The 27886-nt window shown below is 43.6% G+C and overlaps 1 protein-coding gene across 1 annotated transcript in view; it reads left to right on the forward strand.

The window, feature by feature from the left end:
• The window catches only part of ALDH1L2 (aldehyde dehydrogenase 1 family member L2), a 202984-nt gene that overhangs the window by 145791 nt on the left and 29307 nt on the right, over positions 1 to 27886 (forward strand). The window contains exons 17-20 of the mRNA XM_063927761.1: positions 14457 to 14550; positions 19549 to 19648; positions 24897 to 24995; positions 26269 to 26434. Coding sequence (XP_063783831.1) covers positions 14457 to 14550; positions 19549 to 19648; positions 24897 to 24995; positions 26269 to 26434 — 459 coding nt within the window. The remainder of the gene's footprint in view (positions 1 to 14456; positions 14551 to 19548; positions 19649 to 24896; positions 24996 to 26268; positions 26435 to 27886) is intronic.

A 27886-nucleotide genomic window follows, 5' to 3' on the forward strand; every position in this document is an offset into this window, starting at 1 on the left:
CGCGTCTCCGAATTTTCTGCAACCAGTGGGTTCGCTCACAAGTGGATCCTTGGGCTATACAAATTGTATCTCAGGGATACAAGCTGGAATTCGAAGTGGCGCCCCCTCACCGTTACCTAAAATCCGCCTTGCCAGCTTCTCCCACGGGGAGGGAGATAGTCCTGACGGCTATTCACAAGCTGTACCTCCAGCAAGTGATAATAATGGTACCCCCCCTTCAGCAGGGAAGGGGTTACTATTCCACACTGTTTGTGGTACCGAAAGTGGACGGTTCGGTAAGACCCATTGTAAATTTAAAATCCTTGAACATTTACATGAAAAAGTTCAAGTTCAAAATGGAATCGCTCAGAGCGGTCATTGCCAGCCTGGAAGAGGGGGATTTTATGGTATCTCTGGACATCAAGGATGCGTACTTGCATGTCCCCATTTATCCACCTCACCAGGAGTACCTCAGGTTTGTGGTACAGGACTGTCATTACCAATTCCAGACGTTGCCGTTTGGTCTATCCACGGCACCGAGAGTCTTTACCAAGGTAATGGCGGAGATGATGGTACTCCTCCGGAAGCAAGGAGTTACAGTTATCCCGTACTTGGACGATCTCCTCATAAAGGCGAGGTCCAGAGAGCAGTTGTTGGTCAGCGTAGCGCACTCTCAGGAAGTGTTGCTACGGCACGGCTGGATTCTGAATATTCCAAAGTCGCAGCTGATTCCTACGACGCGTCTGCCCTTCCTGGGCATGATTCTGGACACAGAACAGAAGAAGGTATTTCTCCCGGAGGAGAAGGCTCAGGAGTTAGTGACCATGGTCCGGGATCTCCTGAAACCAAAGCAGGTGTCGGTGCATCACTGCACGCGAGTCCTGGGAAAGATGGTAGCGTCATACGAAGCCATTCCTTTCGGCAGGTTCCATGCCAGGATCTTTCAGTGGGATCTGTTGGACAAGTGGTCCGGATCGCATCTTAAGATGCATCGGCTGATCGCCCTGTCCCCGAGGGCCAGGGTGTCTCTTCTGTGGTGGCTGCAGAGTGCTCATCTTCTCGAGGGCTGCAGGTTCGGCATACAGGACTGGGTCCTGTGACCACGGATGCAAGCCTCCGCGGATGGGGGGCAGTCACTCAGGGAAGAAACTACCAGGGGCTGTGGTCAAGTCAGGAGACTCGTCTGCACATAAACATACTGGAATTAAGGGCCATATACAACGCCCTGAGTCAAGCGGAGCCCCTGCTTCGAGACCAACCAGTGCTGATTCAGTCAGACAACATCACGGCAGTCGCCCATGTAAACCGACAGGGCGGCACAAGAAGCAGGGTGGCGATGGCGGAAGCCACAAGGATTCTTCGTTGGGCGGAGAATCACGTACAAGCACTGTCAGCAGTGTTCATTCCGGGAGTGGACAACTGGGAAGCAGACTTCCTCAGCAGGCACGACCTCCACCCGGGAGAGTGGGGACTTCATCAAGAAGTCTTCGAGCAGATTGCAAATCGGTGGGAACGGCCACAGGTGGGCATGATGGCGTCCCGCCTAAACAAAAAGCTAAAAAAATATTGCGCCAGGTCAAGGGACCCTCAGGCGATAGCTGTGGACGCACTGGTAACTCCGTGGGTGTTCCAGTCGGTATATGTGTTTCCTCCTCTTCCTCTCATACACAAGGTACTGAGAATAGTAAGAAAAAGAGGAGTGAGAACGATACTCATTGTTCCGGATTGGCCAAGAAGGACTTGGTACCCAGAACTTCAAGAGATGGTCACAGAGGACCCATGGCCTCTGCCTCTCAGACAGGACCTGTTGCAGCAGGGGCCCTGTCTGTTCCAAGACTTACCGCGGATGCGTTTGACGGCATGGCGGTTGAACGCCGGATCCTAGCGGAAAAGGGTATACCGGATGAAGTAATTCTTACGCTGATAAGAGCTAGGAAGGATGTGACAGCAAAGCATTATCACCGCATATGGCAGAAATATGTTGCTTGGTGTGAGGCCAGGAAGGCCCCTACAGAGTACTTCCAGTTGGGTCATTTTCTGCATTTCCTACAGTCAGGTGTGACTATGGGCCTCAAATTAGGGTCCATAAAGGTTCAGATCTCGGCCCTATCCATTTTCTTTCAAAAAGAACTGGCTTCACTGCCTGAGGTTCAGACGTTTGTAAAGGGAGTGCTGCATATTCAGCCTCCTTTTGTGCCACCAGTGGCACCTTGGGATCTTAACGTTGTGTTGGATTTCCTGAAATCCCACTGGTTTGAGCCACTTAAGACCGTGGAGCTAAAATATCTCACGTGGAAAGTGGTCAAGCTATTGGCCTTAGCTTCGGCTAGGCGTGTGTCAGAATTGGCGGCTTTGTCATGTAAAAGCCCCTATCTGATCTTCCATATGGACAGGGCAGAATTGAGGACTCGTCCCCAATTTCTCCCTAAGGTGGTATCATCGTTTCATTTGAACCAACCTATTGTGGTGCCTGCGGCTACTAGGGACTTGGAGGATTCCAAGTTGCTGGACGTAGTCCGGGCTTTGAAAATTTATGTTTCCAGAACGGCGGGAGTCAGAAAGTCTGACTCGCTGTTTATTCTGTATGCAGCCAACAAGGTTGGCGCTCCTGCTTCGAAGCAGACTATTGCTCGCTGGATCTGTAGCACGATTTAGCTGGCTCACTCTGCGGCTGGATTGCCGCATCCAAAATCAGTAAAAGCCCATTCCACAAGGAAGGTGGGCTCTTCTTGGGCGGCTGCCCGAGGGGTCTCGGCTTTACAGCTTTGCCGAGCTGCTACTTTGTCGGGTTCAAACACATTTGCTAAGTTCTACAAGTTTGATACCCTGGCTGAGGAGGACCTTGAGTTTGCTCATTCGGTGCTGCAGAGTCGTCCACACTCTCCCGCCCGTTTGGGAGCTTTGGTATAATCCCCATGGTCCTTACGGAGTCCCCAGCATCCACTAGGACGTCAGAGAAAATAAGATTTTACTCACCGGTAATTCTATTTCTCGTAGTCCGTAGTGGATGCTGGGCGCCCGTCCCAAGTGCGGACTTCTTCTGCAATACGTGTATATAGTTATTGCTTAGTAAAGGGTTATTGTTATAAGCCATCCGTTGATTGAGGCTCAGTTGTTGTTCATACTGTTAACTGGGTATGGTTATCACAAGTTATACGGTGTGATTGGTGTGGCTGGTATGAGTCTTACCCTGGATTCCTAATCCTTTCCTTGTAGTGTCAGCTCTTCCGGGCACGGTTTCCCTAACTGAGGTCTGGAGGAGGGGCATAGAGGGAGGAGCCAGTGCACACCAGATAGTACCTAATCTTTCTTTTAGAGTGCCCAGTCTCCTGCGGAGCCCGTCTATTCCCATGGTCCTTACGGAGTCCCCAGCATCCACTACGGACTACGAGAAATAGAATTACCGGTGAGTAAATTCTTCTTATTATTTTTTTCTCACATGCTAATGCTGATTTATACTATTAACCCATGGGATGCAGTTAAAATGCACCTGGACGGGATCCCGGCAGTCGAAATATCGATGCCGGAATCGCGAATGATGGCATAAGGCCGGTGCCAAAATCCCAACGAGCTCGGGATCCCAGCGTTAATATACTGACGCCTGGAATCTCGCTCGTTCTTTCAGTGGGATGCTATGGCGTCCTGCCGGGGAGGGGGTGTTGTTTTAGGCCTTAGAAGGGGTGTTAGGCTTAGGATGCAGGGACAAGAAGGTTATGGATAGGTACCAGGAAGGGAAAGGGGGGGTTAAGGTTAGGCACTTGGAAGGGGAGGTTAGGGTTAGGCACTGATACTGCTGATTTATCTTCAGGAATGATAGCTATACCTTAAACACACCTTAAATACACTTTACCATGGAGCCGCTGCGGCCGCTATACTTAATACACACTCTACGTAGTTTGTATGCTATTAGCGTACAAAGTCCCGTGCTGACGGTACAAAGTACTCACAGCGCGTACACACCCAGAGATACACTGTAAACCCTTAACAGCTATGCAATGCAATGATAATACACTTTAAACCTTAGCAGGGCAATGAAGACACAACATAAGATTGTAATTAAACTGCTGGGTTCCGACACCACAGCGTATTATTGCTGAAAGGGGGTTACAATACAAACAATACAATACAATATAACAGAGTAAATGGCTACAATGTTACATACGTGAGTGGATTCGCGCGCTACCCAGTCTGGTCCTCCGTCATCTGATAGATAACGTTGTGAGTCTTGTGTCTGACCAGGCCTGCAGCAGGCTCTCTTTATACAATTCATCCAAAGCTTAACACAATGGATACTGTAATCTCTTTGTCCATTGGACACAGGGATGGTCATTTACAGTACAGGAGAGGTCATTGGTCGGTTTGAATAGGTGGGCGATGTCTGTTCCAACTGCTCTTGTGGGTGGTCTCCTCTGGATTCCCGCCGCATACATAATGTACAGTAAATACAGTTTATATCTATATTCTGCTCCTGCACATAACTATCCGCAGGAACATGCGATCTTCCTCAAACCAACACCGGAATGTTACCCTTAAAATACCCTACAGCTGGATACCAAACACCACCTTATAACCTTGTTCTGTCCCCTCCTATTCTGTAAAGGTGAATCCCTTTGTTCTGTTACCATTTAAACTGCTGTTACTTTCTGATGTGGTGCAGGGAGACTATGTGTACACTGTGCACTATTTGGATTAAATATGTAATGTGTTTTGATAGCCTTCCATGCGTTCACAAACTCTACCGTAAATACTCATACCACGCGCTAATGCGCAGGACCGCGGGAGCGACCATACGCAAATTGCGGATATGCGCACACACAGCAGAACAAATACACGCGCGGAGGCCATCTGTGTGTAGTTTGTACGTGATGTGTGTACTGCAATATTTTTCGACTTTGACAGTCCACCCTTTGGCAGTCACCAATAACTGCCACTATCTAATCAATAAACAGAAAAATATCTACACAATATCTACAGAAGTTTGGATGGTCGGGGGAGAGTTGTAGGTGGGAAATGTATGACCTAGTGGGATAGTAGAAATCATGTATGTATGAATCCATGTCTGAGGGGCATGTATCATCGTGCCGTATATGTTCTAAATAAGCTTCGAGGTATTGTGAAGTATACATTAAATCCTTCTCATCCCGTATCAAGGGTCTGTAAATGGACCAACAAACACTACCGAGCTCTTTTCGGCTTCTTGTTAAAACAAATGGGTGCACATTTAGTTGATGATACATGGAGGGGGAAACATAAGTGAGTGCTAGTATATGTGGATATCACCTGTCGACTATGTGTGCTATTAACTGAAGGTTGCATAGATGAAGAGAAGACCTATAAATAAAATACATTCACATAAACATTTTGGGTAGGGCTGATGTCTTTTTCCGGATGGATGTATCTGGGCAGAGGGGGAGACAAAAGAAAAACGGGTAAAAGAAACAGGCCATGAAATTCATTTGCAATCCTTATCAGAACACTGTCTCTATGGATGGGTCATAAATTAAATCTGCTGCTATAACAGCGCCCTCGCTCCTTAGACTCAACAACTTTGTGCCGTGCTTGTGCCGCGTCAGAATTCGAACACACCTAAATATCAAACCAATAATTATGATGACTCCCAGGATGCAAAGGAGAAACTTCCCTACACTCATAATAACATTTTGAGCCCACTTTCCTAAACCTGAGAACCAATTTCGTGGGTTCAACCATGAGACCCAGCCGGTCAGTTCATTACTCACAGTCGCCAAGGTAAGGTTGTGTTTCCGCCTGAACTCCCACTTCAACTGCAAGATATCGTCCATCTTTTGATCGTCTGATCTCCGTTTGGTCGTCAGTACTGTTCGTAATATACGTACAGCACTTCACCCCATATTGAGTTGCCAGAGTAACACAGTACCCACCTGTCATGGCTGTGATATAATTTAGGACCATCCTGTGCTGAATCAGTTCCTTCTTGTAAGCTTGTAACTCCCTTCCTGTATACCTGAAGGTGTCGTCATACATCTCAGTGATATTATCTATCAAGTTCGCTAGCGCATGGATATACCTATAATTTATAATTCCTCTGGCAGTACGGGTGATGTCTAATGCGAGAAGGAATTGAATCCCGGTGGGTTCGTGGATCAAATCAGAGGCTGCGTGCTCTGTCCTATCTATGAGGTGTCTCTTGATGATGTGTTCATAGTGAGTATGAGTATAAGGAGCCTGAGCACTGTGGTGAACGTCTTTCATCTTATCATGGGTTATGGTCATGACCTCTGGTAGTACTCTCCCAATATAACACAATCCCTCTGAGCTGGGGGCAAGCCACTTGTACGCCTTTCTCCCACATATGAAATAGGCATCATCTGGGAGAACATAGGGGACAAAATATGACATCACCATATTACAAACTTTCCAAGTAAAGAAACCTATCCCTAGTTCTCCCATCTGCTCAGTACAAGTATCGGGCTGGATGATATGGCCACAATACCCTGGCGATACTTTTCCAACCCACATGGTCTTGCTTCCACGAGTATACCTATAACGAAAATACCTCCCACTGTTAGCTATTTGGCATACAAATTCAGAGTCTATGGGTATCCTATCAGCTCTGTGTGAAAAGCTCATTGTCTGGTTATTCCACGTCACTTCCCAATTTCCCGGTTTTCGGTAATTGGAAATATTAAAACATAATAAGGATCTGTCTACATGATACTGGTGGAGCTTCAAACTAGGGGGCCTAGAAATATTGAATTTCTTGTCCACCGGTCTCCCACCCCGTAATTCGAGTACCTCATCTATTGCTAAAGGGTATGGTACTAATCCTGACTTGCTCTGACCTTGAGGTACCTGTGAGCACACCCAGCATTCTGTATGGTTTAAGACCTTACCCACTAGTGAGTGGTAATCACTCAATGGATGACTGTCCATGTCGATATTAAGGTTGGACTGACATCTCTGGATGCACCCATCCTCAACTATATTCTCACAATTCCTACAAATACAATATTCATCAGACAGTAACCCCTTACAGTGCCTCCGAGCTCCCTGACTACCAGAGCGCTTACTGATGCCAGCCTTTACCAAAATGATATGCTGATCCTGAGATCCTACAAATTCATACTTGCCATCAGAACCCATTCCAGATCCCTGCTCGACCTCTCTGGGACCCTCACTAAAACACACTGTCCTTATCAAAACCAGAATTACTAATAGAACCCGAAACGCAGTCTCTTGTGATCGATCCATTTCGTTAGGGGAAAGGAGAAAAATAAGAAGGAGAAAAGAAAGGAAAAATGCAGGGGGAGGTGAAAAAAGAAAGTGGTACGACAACCGTTCTAGCTCTTGTTACTCTCTGTGCTCAGATGCCCTTCAACAGTCCTGCCTCTCAACTTTCCCGGAACAGACACTCCAGTGATACGAGATTCTCTACACTCTGCTCTTTGTCACGAGTTCTCTCCGGGTCAGCGACCTTCTTGCAGTGGGACGAGTGGATCCAAGTCTCTCTTTCGGCGACCTTCAATGCTGTTGTGCTGGTTAACAATACTTGATATGGTCCTTCCCACCTGTCTATGAGGCAACCTGAGCGTAAGAAATTTCGAATCATCACATAATCCCCAGGCTCAATGTCATGACAATTGCTGTTCGGTAGGTCAGGGATCACCAGCTTTAAATTTCTTTGTTGATTTCTCAGCTGCTGGCTCATCCCAACCAAATATTTCACAGTCACTTCATTATTACATTTCAAATCATCCTGGGGGTCTATCATTACATGAGGTTGTCGACCAAAAAGAATTTCAAAGGGTGATAGGTTAAGGGGAGACCTGGGAGTGGTTCTGATGCTGTACAACAGTAGTGGCAAAGCTTCTGGCCACGACAATCCAGTTTCAACCATTAATTTGCTCAGCTTGTTCTTAATAGTGCTATTCACTCTCTCCACCTTTGCACTCGCCTGTGGACGGTACGGAGTATGCAGCTTGCTATTAATTCCCATCAGCTTGCACATGACCTGAAAGACTTCACCTGTAAAATGGGTACCCCTATCACTTTCAATTATTCTAGGGATACCATATCTACACACAAATTCCTGCACAATTTTCTTTGCAGTGAACGTAGCAGTATTTGTGGCAGCAGGGAACGCTTCTACCCAGTTGGAAAACACTTCAATACAGACTAACACATATTTTAAATTCCTACAGGGTGGTAACTGTATGAAATCGATTTGTATTACCTGAAAAGGTCCGTCTGTCGGAGGGATATGGGATGGCTCTGTTGGTATTGACTTTCCAATATTCTTCCTCAAGCAAGTAAAACATGTCATTGCTCTCTTACCTGCATGAGAAGAGAATCCTGGCGCACACCAGTAGGCTCTCACCAACTTACACATACCCTCTTTACCCAGATGAGTCAGACCGTGTGCCGCCTCAGCTAAGCTTGGAAGATATGCTCTGGGGGCCACTGGCTTACCTTGTCCACCTGTCCACAGTCCCGAGGACTCCTGGCCATACCCCTTTTGACCTCCAGACTGCCTTTTCCTGTAATGAACACAAATCTTGCATTTCAATTTAATTGTTGTGTGCTATCAGTTGTGTGAAGTAAACCGTCTGTGGAAAGTGAAAAGAGAGGGGAAATAATAATAAAGAAAATTTGTCAGATTTGCGTTCACCATCAGACTGTCACACCATCATGCATATCGGTGTCTATGCACAGTCTCCCTTCACCAGTATTCCCATTCTCCACCCTTTGTGCATGACCAGGCACACTGCGTTAAGACTGGTGTCCCTATGCTGGTGAGATATACTGGTTTTGGGCAGAGCTCTGAAAGACCGAGTAGGCATGTGGCGTTTGAACTGTAATCCTGTCGGTGAACGTAAGAGATGAAGAGGAAACTTTGAAGACAAATCACATAGTTTAGTAACAGATAAGTTTGTAGAGGCAAAGAAGATTTTACAAAATTTGACATCTGGATTGGGCACTACGGGGGAATGATTCTCTACTCGGTCTTCTCCCCTTAAATAAATTCTATGTGTGTTATATCTCTACTGGGACTATCCCAGCCATCAATCCAGTGTCCTGTCCATTCTAAGTTCATAGGGAACCCGGTATCTTTGAGATAATTTCCTCTACCTGTGATGGACATGCATCTAGAACAGTGAAATGCAACATTAGTCTTCGTGGGTATCCAACATACTTTGTGCTTCCTGGGCGGGAGCACTCAATATGTATACCATCTTTAACAAAACTCCTGTTAGGTTAATTAGAGGTCACTTCTGCTAGAGAAAGAAGCAAAAGTTTAGAGACCTCCTTCTAACCCCAGTAAGTTCTGTCAAAAGGGTAAAGTTGCATTTATTCTGTTCTTCCCATTAACCGAATCTGTGTTTTCTATATGGCTCGTGATTCCTTTCTATATGTCCCTTGATCCCGTCTATGTGTTTAATAACGTGGTTTGTTTTCTCTGTCTAGGGGTCTATATCGACTATGTGTCCTACTACTCCTACAATCTCTGGCAAAATGCCCTTCCTTCCTACAAGTGTAACATATTCTAGGTCTTTTCTTACTATCCGGGTTTTGGGGTTTAGGTTGATGAGACTTTGGTGTAAGAGCCTGTATTCTTTCAATCCTCAGCCTCTCCTCCTGCAGTTCTCTACGCCTGGCATATTCTTATGGTGTTCAATCGCGCACTCTCTAAGACACGCTACTGTGGCCCCTCTCCAATCAGGCAAAAATGTTTGTACCCTGTCCCTTACTGTCTCATTGAGTCTGTCCATTAGCACAGAGACAGCCACTTCCCTATAATTCGCATCGTTCCCTGTATCTGATACCCCAATGTATCTATCCATTATTTGCAGGGCCCGATGGAGATATTCAGATGTCATTTCATTTTCCCTCTGTTTTATGGAGAAAATTTTTCTCCACTTAACATTAATGGGGAAACACAACTCTAGTTGTCTATTAATTCGTTCTAAGTTCTCCTGATTGTGTTTGTCAGTCATAAGACTATCCGACTCTAACCTACAATCAGTGATACATTTTTGGGTGTCAATATTAGGGGATAGGCACGCTTTCAAAAATATCCGCTAGTGTTTGTTTGTCGGTTCATACGCATTACCCAGATCTCTGATAAATTTCTTACATCTGGCTAAATGCTTCCGAGGGTCGGGGAATTCTGAAATGATTGATCGCAGCTCATCTCTGGGCCACGGGCAATACATTGCATTATTCCTGGTGAGGACTACTCCCTGACTATCGGTTCCCCCATTGGGAGTTACTATCTTCAAGACAGGGTGTAATTCTACCATTCCGTTCCTAATCTGTTTACTGTGAGGTGTTGTTGTCTCTGTGCAATGAACTGTCTCACACTTACCGGTAGCTTTGACCTCACCAGTTCTTTCATTGGGGAATATTGTTACTGTTCTACCTGGTTGGACAGGCCCCACCTGAGTTCCCTGCAAGGTGACTGCTTGGAGGAGAGCTGCGATTTGGCTGGATCCTTCATCTTCTTGTGACCTATAACCTTGAAAAGACTTCAAAACAGGATACATTTTGCAAAAATTAGGGTTTATACATTGTTTTTGCATACTACTATCATTTACGGATATACCATTGATTGTAGCCATCTATTCCCCTTCGACCTGTGTCGACAATGGTGTGTTTGTGTTCTCATTCCCGCTAGGTTCTGAACCTGTTTTGCTAATTTGTTCTCTTTGCATATCCCCCTCTTGCTGCCATAATTTTAAACAATCATTATGTCTAATCCTTTGTTTTCTGGATTTAAGAAGACACATTTTACTGCTTACATTCTGCAGTACCTCTGGTTCAAAGCTGCCCACCCTAGGGAATGGTTCCCTATCATTGTTAGTCATACATACCCACTCATTGCATAAAACTTCTGTGTGTGAACCATATTTTTCACACATGATAAACCTTGCTGAGCCTTTTGGCCACAATTCTGCCTGGACCCTGTCTAAACGTCTCTTACTTGAGCAACTGGCTCCCATATTTGTGGGTCTTTTCTAATAACTTTAAAAAATTCCCATAAACACCAAAATACTCAATATAAGTAGACGGTGGAAGTATCCCTGAGCGCCTTCCACTCGCTCTCGCCCACGCTGGCCAGTACAACGATACACTGTTGGTAGCGGATCGCAATGTACCCAACTTAAGGCTCCTATCAGACCTTACAACACCGTAATTTATTTCGGTGGAAGTTCTGTTTGGAATATTTTCCTGAGAGAGGCAGCGAAAAATTCCTTTTCGGTATCTTTCAACTGGAATTGTTTGTAGGGTGAAAAACAGAGAAATTAGATAACTATCTTTCACCCTTTCCAGTGAAGCCCACCAGGGAGATTTCCCGACGTTATCAAAGAAAAACCCCTTTGTCTATACAATCACGTCGGCGTATGCTCTTCCACAGCACATATGACACAATGGTATCACGTTGTGCTGTGCAGAACAAACGGACATGCGATGCAATAGCACAGCCTATAGATACTAGTTATCTATATGCCCTACAATTGCTGTAGACCACTTTAGCCTAGACCACTCCAGACCACTTCAGACCACTTTAGTTGTATGGGATCACATCAGACCACTTCAGTTCCTAATAACGCAGGGTAGCGAACCCTACGCCACCGGGCCTCTACTAACCCAGTGTTACCACTTCAGACCACTTCAGTTCTTGGGTTCAGTATCCACTAACTCCTGTGTTCGCTCACTCAAATACACTTTGTTTTTCTGTACAGAAAATATGGTTTCATTCAAGTTGGCAGCTTTACCCCCAGAGGCAATTTAAAAAAAAAATATTTATACTAAATTTTGTTTTTATAGTAAAATCTTTTCTTTTTTTAGAAACCGGGTAGTTTTGTGCTATTGTAGCGTGGCTACTGTCCCACCTTTAAACGAAACGAACTATTGTGTAATTTGTACTTAGCGCCCGTACTCTTACGCAATTTGCGTAAACACGCGACCGTGCGTGTCTCTTAAGCCGCGTGTGCAGTTCCATACTGTGTCTGAGACACTTGTACAAAACCGTACGTCCGCAATAGCACAAATCATACAATTCTATAAATGTGAGCAATAAAACTACTATTGCCCACTAAACACAATCCACACTTGTTCCATTTTAACCCTCTTACTACTGGGCCAGAACTGCGTTTTGTGATTTTACCCTTACTTCCTTAAATACTTATTTTATTTTTAACTATATAGCAACAAATGTCTCCGGTTTCACACAGGTCTAAATGAATCTAGCAATCTGAATGTTATGGCAACAATGTGAGAGAGTATGCAAAGTATGGGTGCCATGTACGCTTTTGGCGCCCAAAAAAAATTCACAGATTTTAAATAGATTTTTTCCTGTTTACCTTACGAGTTCTACCAGCATCTCTACAAACCATACAGAGCAGACGCCATCTAATCAGCAATCAAGTAGGGTTTTCAGTGCATCCATCGACCAGGAAAAGGATACGTAGGATACTTTCTGTCCACCCTTTGCTGATAGATTAAGTCTGCTGTGACCTGTTAGGTAGTAAGTATGTGGAAAACCGGAGGAGCCCCCAATTGATAATGCTGATTTATCTTCAGGAATGCAAGCTATACCTTAAACACACCTTAAATACACTTTACCATGAAGCCGCTGCGGCCGCTATACTTAATACACACTCTATGTAGTTTGTACGCTATTAGCGTACAAAGTCCTGTACTGTGTGCGGACTTTGCGTACAAACGCCGTGCTGACGGTACAAAGTACTCACAGCGCGTACACACCCAGAGATACACTGTAAACCCTTAACAGCTATGCAATGCAATGATAATACACTTTAAACCTTAGCAGGGCAATGAAGACACGACACCAGATTGTAATTAAACCGCTGGGTTCCGACACCACAGCGTATTATTGCTGAAAGGGGGTTACAATACAAACAATACAATATAACAGAGTAAATGGCTACAGTCAATGTTACATACGTGAGTGGATTCGCCGCGCTACCCAGTCTGGTCCTCCGTCATCTCATAGATAACGTTGTGAGTCTTGTGTCTGACCAGACCTGCAGCAGGCTTTCTTTATACAATTCATCCAAAACTTAACACAATGGATACTGTAATCTCTTTGTCCATTGGACACAGGGATGGTCATTTACAGTACAGGAGAGGTCATAGGTCGGTTTGAATAGGTGGGCGATGTCTGTTCCAACTGCTCTTGTGGGTGGTCTCCTCTGGATTCCCGCCGCATACATAATGTACAGTAAATACAGTTTATATCTATATTCTGCTCCTGCACATAACTATCCGCAGGAACATGCGATCTTCCTCAAACCAACACCGGAATGTTACCCTTAAAATACCCTACAGCTGGAAACCAAACACCACCTTATAACCTTGTTCTGTCCCCTCCTATTCTGTAAAGGTGAATCCCTTTGTTCTGTTACCATTTAAACTGCTGTTACTTTCTGATGTGGTGCAGGGAGACTATGTGTACATTGTGCACTATTTGGATTAAATATGTAATGTGCTTTGATAGCCTTCCATGCGTTAACAAACTCTACCGTAAATACTCATACCACGCGCTAATGCGCAGGACCGCGGGAGCGACCATACGCAAATTGCGGATATGCGCATGCACAGCAGAACAAGTACACGCGCGGAGGCCATCTGTGTGTAGTTTGTACGTGATGTGTGTACTGCAATATTTTTCGACTTTGACAGCACCAAGCGGGGAGGGTTATGTTTAGGCAGCGGGGAAGGGATGGTTAGGTTTAGGCACCACCAGGGAGGGTTATTTAGGCACCCTCAAGGGAGGGTTAAGGTAGGGGGCAGGGGAGGGTTAGGATTCTTTTTGGAGGGGCTGTCAGGCTTCTGATGTTTGGGATGCTGCTGTCTGGATTCTGACCGCCGGCATCCCCTCCATCGGGAAATCATATTGAATCCCAACCCATAGTTCTGTGATTCTCAATTTGTTTCATTGTACTGTATGTTTTATATGAAGAGAGGGCTCAAGATAAAATAAACTTCTGAGTAAAACGTGGGATGGATACAGTTCAGATTAATGTGGTTCTGATACTCTGGAATATGTATACCAGAATTATGTGTTAATAGTTTCTGCTTGTCTCTCTATGGTATGCCTTTGCTATAACATTTTTGCTGCTGAATGGAAATACACCAGAGATTTATAGTAGTGTACTAAATCTAGTATCTTCACCCAGGACATAGATTCAGGTTGAAGTGGTTTATTTCTAGGAGGGTATTGTCAGATCTATGACAAATTTTAATGCATACAAATAAAGTTCATTTTTATAAATCGTATATATTTCAAATACAAAGAGTGCCCCCCGCAAAGAGTTTATTTTGCTTTAGTCCTGCACACTGGCAAGAACTCCTGTTGCTGTAATGTTTTCAAACATGTTTCATATAAAAAAAATCATAATACATTTTTTTTTTGGAATTCAAAGAAATAAAAATTATTGTCCTTAATTTTTCTTTTCTTTCTTTTCCTATAGGCGGTCTGGTTGGGCAGCGTTTGTCTGAACATCCAGATATACGTAAGCTTGGTTTTACCGGTTCTACGCCAATTGGAAAGCAAATCATGAAGAGGTAATTTACCAGTAATAGCACAGAGGTAAATATGTGTAATGAGGGGTGTGCTCTGTATAGTACAGGAGATGGAAAGTGCATTACTTGTCATAATCCTATTGAGTTGCATTAATGCATTGTTTCTCCTGTTTTAAGGATTTAAACATGTAGACAATATGTTTATAGTTGGTAGAGGTTTGGTGGATTGGTATCCGGTTGACAGATCTACAGTAGAAAGATAGACAGTCAGTAGGTAGACCCGAAATGGTCGACATGCAATAGGTCAACAGGTAAAAGGTAGACAGTGCTTAAGGTTGACAGATTCAAAATATTGACATGATAATAGTCAACACAAGTTTTTTCCAATGTTTTCATCATTTACCATCCACGTGGACTGTGACTGGGAACCGTAACCTGTGCAAGGCAACGTGCCCAAAGCCATTTGGGGTTGACCTATTGACTGTCTATCTTTATACTGTAGATCTATTGAACCACACTATTGGGTTTGTTACCAACTCTGGAAAGAGTAAGACAGAGTTGCTGATTTGTAGAAAAAGGGCTTTATGGGTCAGCTGCTGTGAGGGTGTGGCCTTGTGGTTGTTTAGTGTCACACTGAATGTAGATTGGAAATTGCAGTCTCACATCAACTGGATATACAGATGGGTCCATGTTTATCTTGGCCTTTAATAGGATTAACTGAGACTGGGTAGTCGGACTTAATCCCCTGCTGTATTGTTCTCTGCATTGTATTGCAGCTGAGAACAATAGATGAAGGGTTTATGTACAGTAAATAAACCATGGTGTGCCTAGGCGCAGCAAAGAAGCCAAGATAACCGTGGATCTATCTGTAGAAGCCTGTTGAAATCTGTGGTATAAGTACTATTTCCCCATTCTCCAAATTAGAAACAGACATGACACAGAGTTATAAACGCTGCAAATTGAATGTTGTACAATGTTGCAGCAAGGCCTATGATAATCTATATGCCCACAAGTGTATTTATATAAAATACTCCTTGTGCATTCATATATTGAGAAATGTATAATTAGAAGTTTCAGGAATGTGTTAGCCCTAAAGTTAATGCAGATGAAGGTGAGAATCATCCCAGTTTTCACAGGAACATACATCTGAAATTTCGGACATGGGAAGGGAGACAGGTGCACCCCCACTGCTCTTTATAAATGACTGAATGTTTGTTCCATAAACCCAATCCCCTGTGCAGGGTAAACTGGGATATTATGCAGCAATAATTGAAGGAATGTATTCATGATGTCTTGTAGAATTGTCTATGTAGCTTATAAAAATGCAGTATCAGGTGCAGGCTAGAGGAGGAGTAAAGCTGGGTACACACAGCCTGCCCCTCCTCTTTAGAATGTAAAGAGTAGGGCCCTATTCCCTCATGTGCTTTCCTTCCCTCACTTATACTATCATCTACTCCATACTTCTACAATGGCACCTAACCCTTGCTTTCTGCCACCCTGTTGCGTATTTGAGCGCTATGACCGCTGATGCAGAAATGTTTATAACCATGTCCTTGCCCTGCAATGTCTTGTTCTGTAAGTCACTGTTTTCTTGTTCTGCTCATTTGTTTATGTACTTTGTTAGGTGCTGCGGAACCCTTGTGGTGCCACATAAAATAAAGGATAATAATAATATTGGCCAATCTTGAGATTAGGCGACAGATCGCAACGACCATTGTACAGTGATGACCCCCAAGTCATAGTTTGATAAATTGGGTGGTTGTATCGTCCCATCTGATGCCTGCACATCAGACAGATAATGCCACAGACGACACAGTGTTGTTACATTAAGCATGTATATTGCGCGTTCATATGGCAGATCGTGTACTGTGTATAGCAATGCAATATTGGTGCATCGTCATGTCACTTAGATGTGTGCACAGCTCAATAGAAAGTTACAAAGAACAGCGTCTCCAAATACCTGCTGTAGAAGGGAAAATCACCTATAGACAGCTGCGCCGACAGCTTTGCTGAGCCCCGGTAATGAGAGGTGCATGGCCAATGAGGGGGAGGCGTGGCCATACAGCTCTGTTTAAAATAGTAAAAAAATATTACTTACGCCAGAGGCTGCGGCACGGAGGGCTGGCACATTCACTCCCCTTCCTTTCATTATGCAGGGAGAGATGACTGGCCGCCACTGCCGCTCTCCCCAGCGTGTGCTGGGCTGGGAGAAAGGCTGCTGAAGCAGCGGCCAGTCCTCCCTCCCCACCCGATGTGTGGTTGCAGCAATGGGGAAGGGCGATGGCATCAGGACCCGGGACCCCTCCGGGACCTCCCACCCCCAGTGGGCCCTGGTAATCTTTTTTTCCTCTCTTTTGACGAAAATGTGTCTTAGAACACATCGATATATACAGACTGGTCGCACACAGATATACAAGTGTAGCGTATAAAATTAATAAGCGCAGTCTTGTGGTGCATCCTAGTCGCATTGCTTTGCGACTAAGACATAATTGCATCAAAAGGAGACGTCCGAAGCTAACAGAGATGGCTCATCTTCTCGCACTGCATGGTGTATTGAGGCTAGATGTATGAGGACATATCTGTAGTGCAGTAAAGCTACTCCTGTGTTCAGTGCTTATGATAGGGGAAAATTACTCTTTCCAGGCTCTCTCCCAGATATTCTGGAGCAAGCACTATAAATGAGTGATAAGATACTGTAGGTTCCCCACTTAATGTAATATGTCATATGTAGTAATATGACTTCCCCTAAGTCCTAACACGAAATGCGTTTAAATTTCCAATATACCTTATACACACAGACTGAAGGTAATTTGATACAATGGGGCAGATGTATTAACCTGGAGAAGGCATAAGGAAGTGATAAACCAGTGATATGTGCAAGGTGATAAACACACCAACCAATCAGATCCTAACTGTTAATTTACATATTGGAGCTGACTGGCTGGTGTGTTTATCACCTTGCACATATCACTGGTTTATCACTTCCTTATGCCTTCTCCAGGTTAATACATCTGCCCCAAAGTTTGTGTACATTGAACCATAAGAAGTCCTAGGTGTTACTATCTCAGTGGTGCTGAACATTTTTGGGATTTCTGAATATTTTGGATGTGGGATTTCCAGATATGGGAGACTCAAGCTATAGTGCATGCCTAAAGAACCCTTGGATAACTGTCTTAGAGTTTGTGGGCTAATTGGACTGTATGCATTGTAACATTTAGCCTGTTCATAACTGAAGTTAGTTTCCCTGTATCCTGGGAAATACATACTAATTGTAACTGTACCTGTATTACTAAATCCAATCAAATAAAGCATAAAATGTCCTTGCCTTGTGAATGGTTCATTTTTCTCTGTACTTTGACCGCAGCTACTAAGATGATATTTAGTAATATTATTATTATTTATTTGGCAGTGACTTGTTTTATCCTACTAGGGCACTGGTGTAGACTATAAATTGTTGCCTGAGCCAGGTAGTGTTTTAGAAGATTAAAATAGAGAGAGTGCCGTATATTTATAAGGCAATCAATAACAAATAATCGCATGCCTGCTTACCTCATTAAGGTGCACTGTACCTAATTAAACAGAGCCTATGTGTGTGATGCTACGAATGAGTGGATATAACCCCAGTAAAAAGCAAGCAAGCACTGCCATACGCTGTGACAAATTGCCCTATTATCAAAATGCAGAAAAACATGTAGCTGAATAAGTACGTGTAATGTAAAGGTTATTTATTTCATTTATTAACAGTTTCTTATATAGCACAGCATATTCCGTGGCGCTTTACAATTAGGTTAGCATCACTGCCTCACAGCACTGAGGTCATGGGTTCGATTCCCACCATGGCTCTAACTGTGTGGCATTTGTATATTCTCCTCGTGCTTGCGTGGGTTTCCTCCGGGTACTCTGGTTTCCTCCCACACTCAGTTTTAGGTATATCCATGGCTCATCACAGATAGTTAAATCAAATTGACTGAGGTGCTAATTAAGTCACCTGTGGCCAAGCATGGATAAACTGTAAACCTGGACCATTGGGGTGCCTTGAGGACCGCATTTGAGAACCTATGTGGTACTGAATATAGATTGTTAGCTCCACTCAGGCAGGGACTGATGTGAACGGCCATTATATTCTCTGCAAAGTGCTGCAGAATATGTGTGCGTGATATAAATAACTGGTAGTAATAATAGTAAGTATAGGGAAGGCGAGGAAGTTTTCTGTGATTAATCACATTTTCTCATGCTCCCTGTTGATCAACAAAACCAATAAGACATGTCCATACCACAGCCTATTCAATCAACATGTTATGTTGGGCCTGCCTTCCTAATCATTGTACTCCATTGTCAAAAATATTGCTATACTCTATTCTAGTGTATCCATTTTATGCTACTATAATTAACATAGCTAGAACTATATCATCAACTCTGATTGCTTTGTCATCCCTGATTTACTACTGCATTTCCATTGTAAAAGCAAATTTAAGAGATGGGTGTAATTTGGGATAGGAAGCATGTCCCTCTGGCGATGGTTTAAGTCAGGAATGGGGAACCTTCGTCCCTCCAGCTGTTGTTGAACTACACATCCCAGCATGCCCTGCAACAGTTTTTGCATAGCCAAATAGCAAAACTGTAGCAAGGCATGCTGGTATGTGTAGTTCAACAACAGCTGGAGGGCCGAAGGTTCCCCATCCCTGGTTTAAGTGTTGGCGCTGCTCAGTTTGTCTATCTGACAGGTCATGGTAGGGACTGGGAGCGACTACAGTTGTATCAAAGCATGCTTAGTATTCCGACATCGGTCACATAACCGCCGGCATCCCCTCTGCAAAACTGTCCACAGCTATTATTGGAGGTAGGAAATAGCTAAATTGGGAATGGAACACGGAGGGGTAGCATATCCCCGTGCACCCCTCTTTCCTTCACTGAAATAATAACCAGATTGTGTTTTTTTAATGTTACAAAATGCTCGTGCTCCTTAAAAGCAATTTGTAATTTAGATATTTTTCTTTAATGTGGTATCATGTATGTGCTGTTACCTCTGTTTTTATACAGCTGTGCTCTCAGCAATTTAAAAAAGGTTTCACTAGAACTCGGTGGAAAATCTCCTTTAATCATCTTCAATGACTGTGATCTTGACAAGGCTGTAAGAATGGTGAGAGCATCCCAAGATATACTGTAGTCTCAGGTTATTTATATTGGTAATGCATGTCTACCATTGAGAAGAAAATAAATCACGTCTTTCTAAATGGCTGCATTGTGTTAGACAGACACGTACCAGAGGACGCCCATGCAAAACCAGCACATAATGGTTACACATTGGCTGCATTATACCTACTGTACATACAGTGCATCTGGAAAGTATTCACAGTGCTTCACTTTTTCCACATTTTGTTATGTTACAGCTTTATTCCAAAATGGAATAACTTAATTTATCCCCTCAAAATTCTACACACAATACCCCATAATGACAATGTGAAAAAAGTTTCTTTGAGATTTTTGAAAATGTATTAAAAATAAAAAACTAAGAAATCACATGTACATAAGTATTCACAGCCTTTGCTCAATACTTTGTTGATGCACCTTTGGCAGCAATTACAGCCTCAAGTATTTTTGAATATGATGCCACAAGCTTGGCACACCTATCTATGAGCAGTTTCGCCCATTCTTCTTTGCAACACCTCTCAAGCTCCATCAGGTTCGATGGGAAGCGTCAGTGCACAGCCATTTTCAGATCTCTCCAGAGATGTTCTATCGGATTCAAGTCTGGGCTCTGGCTGGGCCACTGAGGGCTTTCACAGAGTTGTCCTGAAGCCACTCTTTGGCTGTGTGCTTAGGGTCGTTGTCCTGCTGAAAGATGAACCGTCACCCCAGTCTTGTCACAACTGAGGGTTTTGGCCTCAGTTGTAGGGGCTGGAATGAAATTAAACCTGGAGGGTTTAATCAGACCCCTGGACATGTAAGTGTAAAAGATTACCCGAAGGTGTGACCATGACAACCAGGTTAAAAGTCAATAAAAGGTTTTATTAACAGACTCCGTGTATAACAACAGTATTCACAGTTGATAAAAGCAAGTGGCATATAATACAGTTCCTGGATCACTTGTAACCGTAGAAGGTATCACAGAGCACTGGTAGGTTAAGGAATAGATGTTAAAGTCCCTTGATGGATTAACCTTACCAGGCCTGGCTGTAGTAGTGAAGATAGCCGAGGAACACGCCACTGGATGTAGTTGGTAACTTGAACAGACTGTTGTAGATACTGGATGGAACCAGCCAGATGGTAGAGACACGGAGTGGATGCTGAATGGAATCAGCCAGGTGATGAAGACACGGAGTGGATGCTGGATGGAACCAGACAGGTGATGAAGACACGGAGTGGATGCTGGATGGAACCAGACAGGTGGTGAAGACACGGAGTAGATACTGTAAGATGCTAGGGAGCGTGGAAACAGGAGAGTAGTGTAGAGATTACCAGTGGTAGTGGATACTGCTGATAAGTAGGGATCCGCTGGAGTAACACCGGTACTTTGAAGAAAGTGAATACTGCTGTAAGCTGACCGCTGGAAGCAGATGATAATAGCTGGAAGCTGGAATAGCCACGGAGGGCCGCAGAGTCAGGCTGCACCGCAAGATGGAAGGCAGGTTCGGGTCTCGTAGTAGCTGCTGGAGACAGGAGCTGGAACCTGGAAAAACAACCACAGGGAAGAGACACTGGAACAAGGTTTGACATTCAAAGCACTGACCATTTCCTGGTTCAGGCACAGGATACTTATAAAGAGAGAAGTTGTGTGGGCGCTAGGAAATATGGCTAAAGGACACCTAAAATATTATAGCTGTTCACTGGCTGCAGCCTCTCAAGGGCGAGATGCTGATCCTCAACCCAAAAAATGCAAAACAATAAATACTCAGAGAAGCGCTACCAATGAACAGTCTGATAAATGTATTTATTAAAAATAATTAATATAGTCTCAATAAAATAATCCGCTTGTCCTGGAATGTTCAACATACAATACACACCAAACATTCAATGATTCTAAATAATCACCTTTAAAAAGAACATAACCTCTTAATTCCCAATAAATGCTGCAGCAATTAAAATGTACTAGTACTTATAGGGTTAAGCTCCATGCATGGGCTAATTAATTCACATGGGTTCCTAAGATGCTGTTTAGAAAGTCCATCCACAGTGAAGTATTTATATGGTATTAATCAGCTTGTATATTGCAGTCTTATCCAGATCACGTAGACTTTCTATGGGTAGCTTAATTTGTGCAAATTTCCATATATGTGCAGTGATAATTTAGCCAAATCACTGATTGTGCAGTCTCATATAATGAAGCTTACCCACTTTTAAATGATGGAAATTTCCCTTTAGTGTCTTTTCCTGTAGTGGGCGCCGGCTGCCCACACCGCTAAACAGCGGCACAGCAAGGTGTCGGTATCACTGTTGAAGACTGCGCTTCACGGGGACCACTTCAGAGCGCGGCTACCTGAGACCAGAAAGCCGTTCGCGGCTGATGAAGTCAGGAGCCGTGCGCTCGTGCATCCGTAGCAGGAACCGCTGAATGTGCTGTGGGTGTGCTGAATGTTGAACACCCAGGATACCGGGCAGGACGTCGGGCGGGATGCTTGACGCGTTTCTCAGCCTCTAATACCGGGGCTGTTTCTTCTGAAGAAACAGCCCCGGTATTAGAGGCTGAGAAACGCGTCAAGCATCCCGCCCGACGTCCTGCCCGGTATCCTGGGTGTTCAACATTCAGCACACCCACAGCACATTCAGCGGTTCCTGCTACGGATGCACGAGCGCACGGCTCCTGACTTCATCAGCCGCGAACGGCTTTCTGGTCTCAGGTAGCCGCGCTCTGAAGTGGTCCCCGTGAAGCGCAGTCTTCAACAGTGATACCGACACCTTGCTGTGCCGCTGTTTAGCGGTGTGGGCAGCCGGCGCCCACTACAGGAAAAGACACTAAAGGGAAATTTCCATCATTTAAAAGTGGGTAAGCTTCATTATATGAGACTGCACAATCAGTGATTTGGCTAAATTATCACTGCACATATATGGAAATTTGCACAAATTAAGCTACCCATAGAAAGTCTACGTGATCTGGATAAGACTGCAATATACAAGCTGATTAATACCATATAAATACTTCACTGTGGATGGACTTTCTAAACAGCATCTAAGGAACCCATGTGAATTAATTAGCCCATGCATGGAGCTTAACCCTATAAGTACTAGTACATTTTAATTGCTGCAGCATTTATTGGGAATTAAGAGGTTATGTTCTTTTTAAAGGTGATTATTTAGAATCATTGAATGTTTGGTGTGTATTGTATGTTGAACATTCCAGGACAAGCGGATTATTTTATTGAGACTATATTAATTATTTTTAATAAATAAATTTATCAGACTGTTCATTGGTAGCGCTTCTCTGAGTATTTATTGTTTTACAGGATACTTATACCTGCTGCAGGGCAGGCATTGGCTGGACAATCATGCAGGTTCACTGTGTAGCAGATTGGTGGAGACTGAACATGTGACTAAGGTAAACATGGCTGCGCCCATGCTAGTACCTGGAGGGAAAGCTGGCTTGGAAAACCATGTGGAATCATAACAGTAATGGCGGCGCCGGCCGCAGAGGACAGGAGACGCCAAACTGACAACTGCACCCTGAGACACATGGATGACATCGGAGGCCGCGGCAGGCATGGGGCACCACTCTGACAACCTGCATACTGTAACACAGGAGCGGCGGCGGAAGCCGCGGAGTACGGGAGACGCCATGCTAGATTCAAACATGGCGCCGCTGTGACAGGAGGGACATGCATAGTGTGGACATCAGGAACACAGATGAGATCCGGTCCTGGGACGCTGAGCCAGCCTCAGAAGGCACCTGAAAGGCAAGTAATGGCGTCCAGATACCCGGATCGTGACAAGTCTGAGGTCAAGAGCGCTCTGGAGCAGGCTTTCATCCAGGATGTCTCTGTACATTGCTGCATTCATCTTTCCCTCTATCCTGACTAGTCTCCCAGTTCCTGCTGCAGAAAACCATCCCCACAGCATGATGCTGCCACCACCATGCTTCACTGTAGGGATGGTATTGGCCTGGTGATGAGCAGTGCCTGGTTTCCTCCAAACATGAAGCCTGGCATTCACACCAAAGAGTTCAATCTTTGTCTCATCAGACCAGAGAATTTTGTTTTTAATAGTCTGAGAGTCCTTCAGGTGGATTTTGGCAAACTCCAGACAGGCTGCCATGTGTTTTTTTTACTAAGGAGTAGCTTCCGTCTGGTCACTCTACCATAAAGGCTTGATTGGTGTATTGCTGCAGAGATGGTTGTCCTTCTGGAAGGTTCTCCTCTCTCTTCAGAGGAATGCTGTAGCTCTGACAGAGTTATCATCGGGTTCTGGGTCACCTCCCTGACTAGGGCCCTTCTCCCCCGATCACTTAGTTTAGATGGCCGGCCAGTTCTAGGAAGGGTCTTGGTGGTTCTGAACTTCTTCCATTTATGGATGATGGAGGCCACTGTGCTCATTGGGACCTTCAAAGCAGCAGATATTTTTCTGTACCATTCCCCAGATTTGTGCCTCGAGACAATCCTGTCTCGGAGGTCTACAGACATTTCCTTTGACTTCATGCTTGGTTTGTGCTCAGACATGCACTGTCAAGTGTAGAACCTTATATAGAGGTGTGTGCCTTTCCAGATCATGTCCAATCAACTGAATTTACCACAGGTGGACTCCAATTAAGCTGTAGGAACAGCTCAAGGATGATCAGTGGAAACAGGATGCACCTGAGCTTAATTTTGAGCTTCATGGCAAAGGTGTGTGAATACTTACAGTATGTACATGTGATTTCTTAGTTTTTTTATTTTTAATACATTTGCAAAAAAAAAAAACAAAAAAACTTTTTCACTTTGTCATTATGGTGTATTGTGTGTACAATTTTGAGGACAAAATTAATTTATTCCATTTTCGAATAAAGCTGTAACATATGTGGAAAAAGTGAAACGCTGTGAATACTTTCCGGATGCACTGTATCTTCTGTATATTATAACACCACTCATTGAAACGATAGTGCCCCCAGATTTGCAGGTGCCATCATGGGGGGAATATGCTTCGCAGTTTTACTGATTATGCAGAATACAGCCAGTATTATTCATGTATGCAAAAAAATATCAAAACCTATGCATTGCATCATGCTTTGTACAGGTGCAGATTTGCACCTTTTTTCTAGATCTGTCTCTGACTAAATTATTCCTTTTGGTACGTGTCTTTTCTCATGTAAAAATAAATGTCCTAAATTTAACACAGTCAGAAAACACAATATTGGTAGATAAATATACACTGTTTAGTCATATGAACTCAGTTCTACTCTTCCTCATTCCTATTGTGTACAGGGTATGGGAGCAGTGTTTTTTAACAAAGGTGAAAACTGCATTGCGGCTGGTAGACTATTTGTTGAAGAATCTATACATGATGAATATGTTAAAAATGTGGTAAGTCGTCTGTATGCTGTAAATATTTATAAATTCTGTGTTAAACGGCATGGTAAAGTGGCAGAGGCATAGAAACAGATCTGAAGCCTATACTAACAAGAAATACAATATCATCAATTGCCTTCCAACAGGGTAAAAGGTTGAACCCTCGACCAGTAGGTCAGGGGCATCTTGGGAACATAAAACACAGGGAAATTGTATAGCAACCAATCAGACTCTACTTATCATTCATCTTGCACCTTTTAAAAGATAATAGCTAGAATCTGATTGGTTGCTATGGGCAACATATTCACTTCTAAAAACTCACCATAGGGGGGTATTCGGTTAGTGCCGTTTTTCGACCAGTCTATAAAACGGCACTTTCCGCCCATTTTTAAGTTGAATTTACATTTGACCTATTCAGTGCTCATGCCGTTTTTTCGACTGGTCGAAAAATCCGGCACTGGCGAAAACCACGTATTGGCAAATTTGCTGCCGATACACGTTTTGGAGAATACGCTGGCGTTTTCGCCCGTTTTGGGCGTAATTTTCGCTTGCCCATTTGACAAAAAAAGTGAAACGGCATGGCCGAAAATGGATAAAAAAAACGGGCGTAAACGCCCGCAATTGAATGCCGTGTGTCGAACTAGTGCCGGTTTTTCGACCAGTCAAAAAACACAGCACTTAATTAAATAACCCCCATTAGTGTCTACTTTTTTTTTACCCCATAGTTTCTAATTTCCAGCAGTCTATTCCTACTCGATCATTGTTTTTTCTAGAGATGTGCAAGTTTGGATTTGCTCGGTTCTTAATGCCAGAATTAACGCGAGTTCGGATTTATCCAGATTTTTTTTATTGGCTAATCAAAACACATGACATCCGAGAGCCAATAAGATGCTGTTTTGAGATCGGGGTAAATCCAAGTAAATTCGGGTAAATCCGAACCCGTACATCTCTAGTTTTTTCTAGAGATGAGCGGATTCGGATTTACTCGGTTCTCAAAACGGCATCTTATTGGCTCACGAATGTCTCGTGTTTTGGATAGCCAATCAGATGCCGTTTTGAGAACCGAGTAAATCTGAGTAAAACCGAATCTGCTTATCTCTAGTTTTTTCATATTAACATTCTACTTCTTCCCACTCAATCCACTAGTAACAATAACTATCAGTAATTATCAAAATTCCATGCACAAATCATTTTGCCAATCTCTCTTCTGTATACTAGTACTGCCAGTGTTTTCATCATTTTAAATATTGAATAAAACAAATGTACAAGCTTTATTATCTTTATCTAGGTGAAAGAAATTAAAAAGATGAAAATTGGTGATCCTCTGGACAGGACCACAGACCATGGCCCACAAAACCACAAGGCACATCTAGACAAACTGCTGGAATACTGTGAGACTGGCGTGAAGGAAGGAGCAATGCTGGTGTATGGGGCCAGACAAGTGCCTCGGCCAGGTGATGCTGGGGAACTTCATATGATAATAGTTATTTATTATTCTCCACTGGTAGTCTGCTAAAGTAATAGAAAGTGCTGATGGCACACTTGTGAACTATTCCTAATATAGTATCTGTATTTCTGCAGTAACTTAATCTAATAAGGGATCAGATCTTCATCTAAATGTTAAAATCAATCTGAGTGAACAATAGCAAACAGAGCCTTGCACATATCATGTTATTACAGAACACCAGCTGTCTCAGTCTATATAACATTAGGTCAAATGACTGCAAAAAAGATCTGTGGCGGAACTTGTGAGAGGTGGTCCTAGGTGCACAAATATGCTTTGGGGCCCCGAGAGGTGTAGTGTACCGTCTTTTTCTTTACATTTTGTTTCCAATGCAGAGAAACATCAAAGTATTCTAGAGACACTAGGATGATACTTTACCCACACAGGAATTATTTTTAAAAATGTCCAAAGTCGCAGATGAAGCATAACGGAACTTGACATGAGAAAAAGTTGCAGCTGCTGCATTGTAGCACTCCATATACAGATTCAGACTCATTCACACACACACGTACAAATGTCACATATATTGATTTGTGCAATCTACAAAAGTAGTTTTGTCACGTCCAATAGTTACATTTTTGCGTCCAGTTATTTGTGTGAATAAGATGCACATCTTGAATGAAAAAGACACTTGGTGTTGCCTAGTTGCATGGGATCTGCCGGTCTGAAAGAGGCTGTTTGGCGCGACTGAAACCACAGTGTATGAAGACATATCTGTCATTCATTTTTTTGCCATTTCAGAAAAAAACAAAACACTTTGCGCCAGTTTGGCTACATTTTATTTGATGTGTAAGAAGCAATAAGAAGTAGGGTTTTTTTCTGAAAATTCCAAAGTTTGGTTGTTGTTTGGGGGAGGAGGAGAGGAAGGGGGGGGGGGTACTGCATACAAATATGACTGCTATAGATGTTAGAATGTGGTGAGTGCATCAGCAAAAATAAGATTTTAAACCTACCGGTAAATCTTTTTCTCCTAGTCCGTAGAGGATGCTGGGGACTCCGTAAGGACCATGGGGAATAGACGGGCTCCGCAGGAGACATGGGCACTAAAAAGAACTTTAGATATGGGTGTGCACTGGCTCCTCCCTCTATGCCCCTCCTCCAGACCTCAGTTAGAGAAACTGTGCCCAGAGGAGACGGACAGTACGAGGAAAGGATTTTTGTTAATCTAAGGGCAAGATTCATACCAGCCCACACCATCCACACCGTATAACATGGAATATACAAACCAGTTAACAGCATGAAACCAAACAGCATCAGCACTAGACTGATCAAAACTGTAACATAACCCTTAAGTACGCAAAAACTATATACAAGTCTTGCAGATGTAGTCCGCACTTGGGACGGGCGCCCAGCATCCTCTACGGACTACGAGAAAAAGATTTACCGGTAGGTTTAAAATCTT

The sequence above is a fragment of the Pseudophryne corroboree genome, chromosome 6 (assembly GCF_028390025.1).
Source record: "Pseudophryne corroboree isolate aPseCor3 chromosome 6, aPseCor3.hap2, whole genome shotgun sequence".
Taxonomy (NCBI): Eukaryota; Metazoa; Chordata; class Amphibia; order Anura; family Myobatrachidae; genus Pseudophryne; species Pseudophryne corroboree.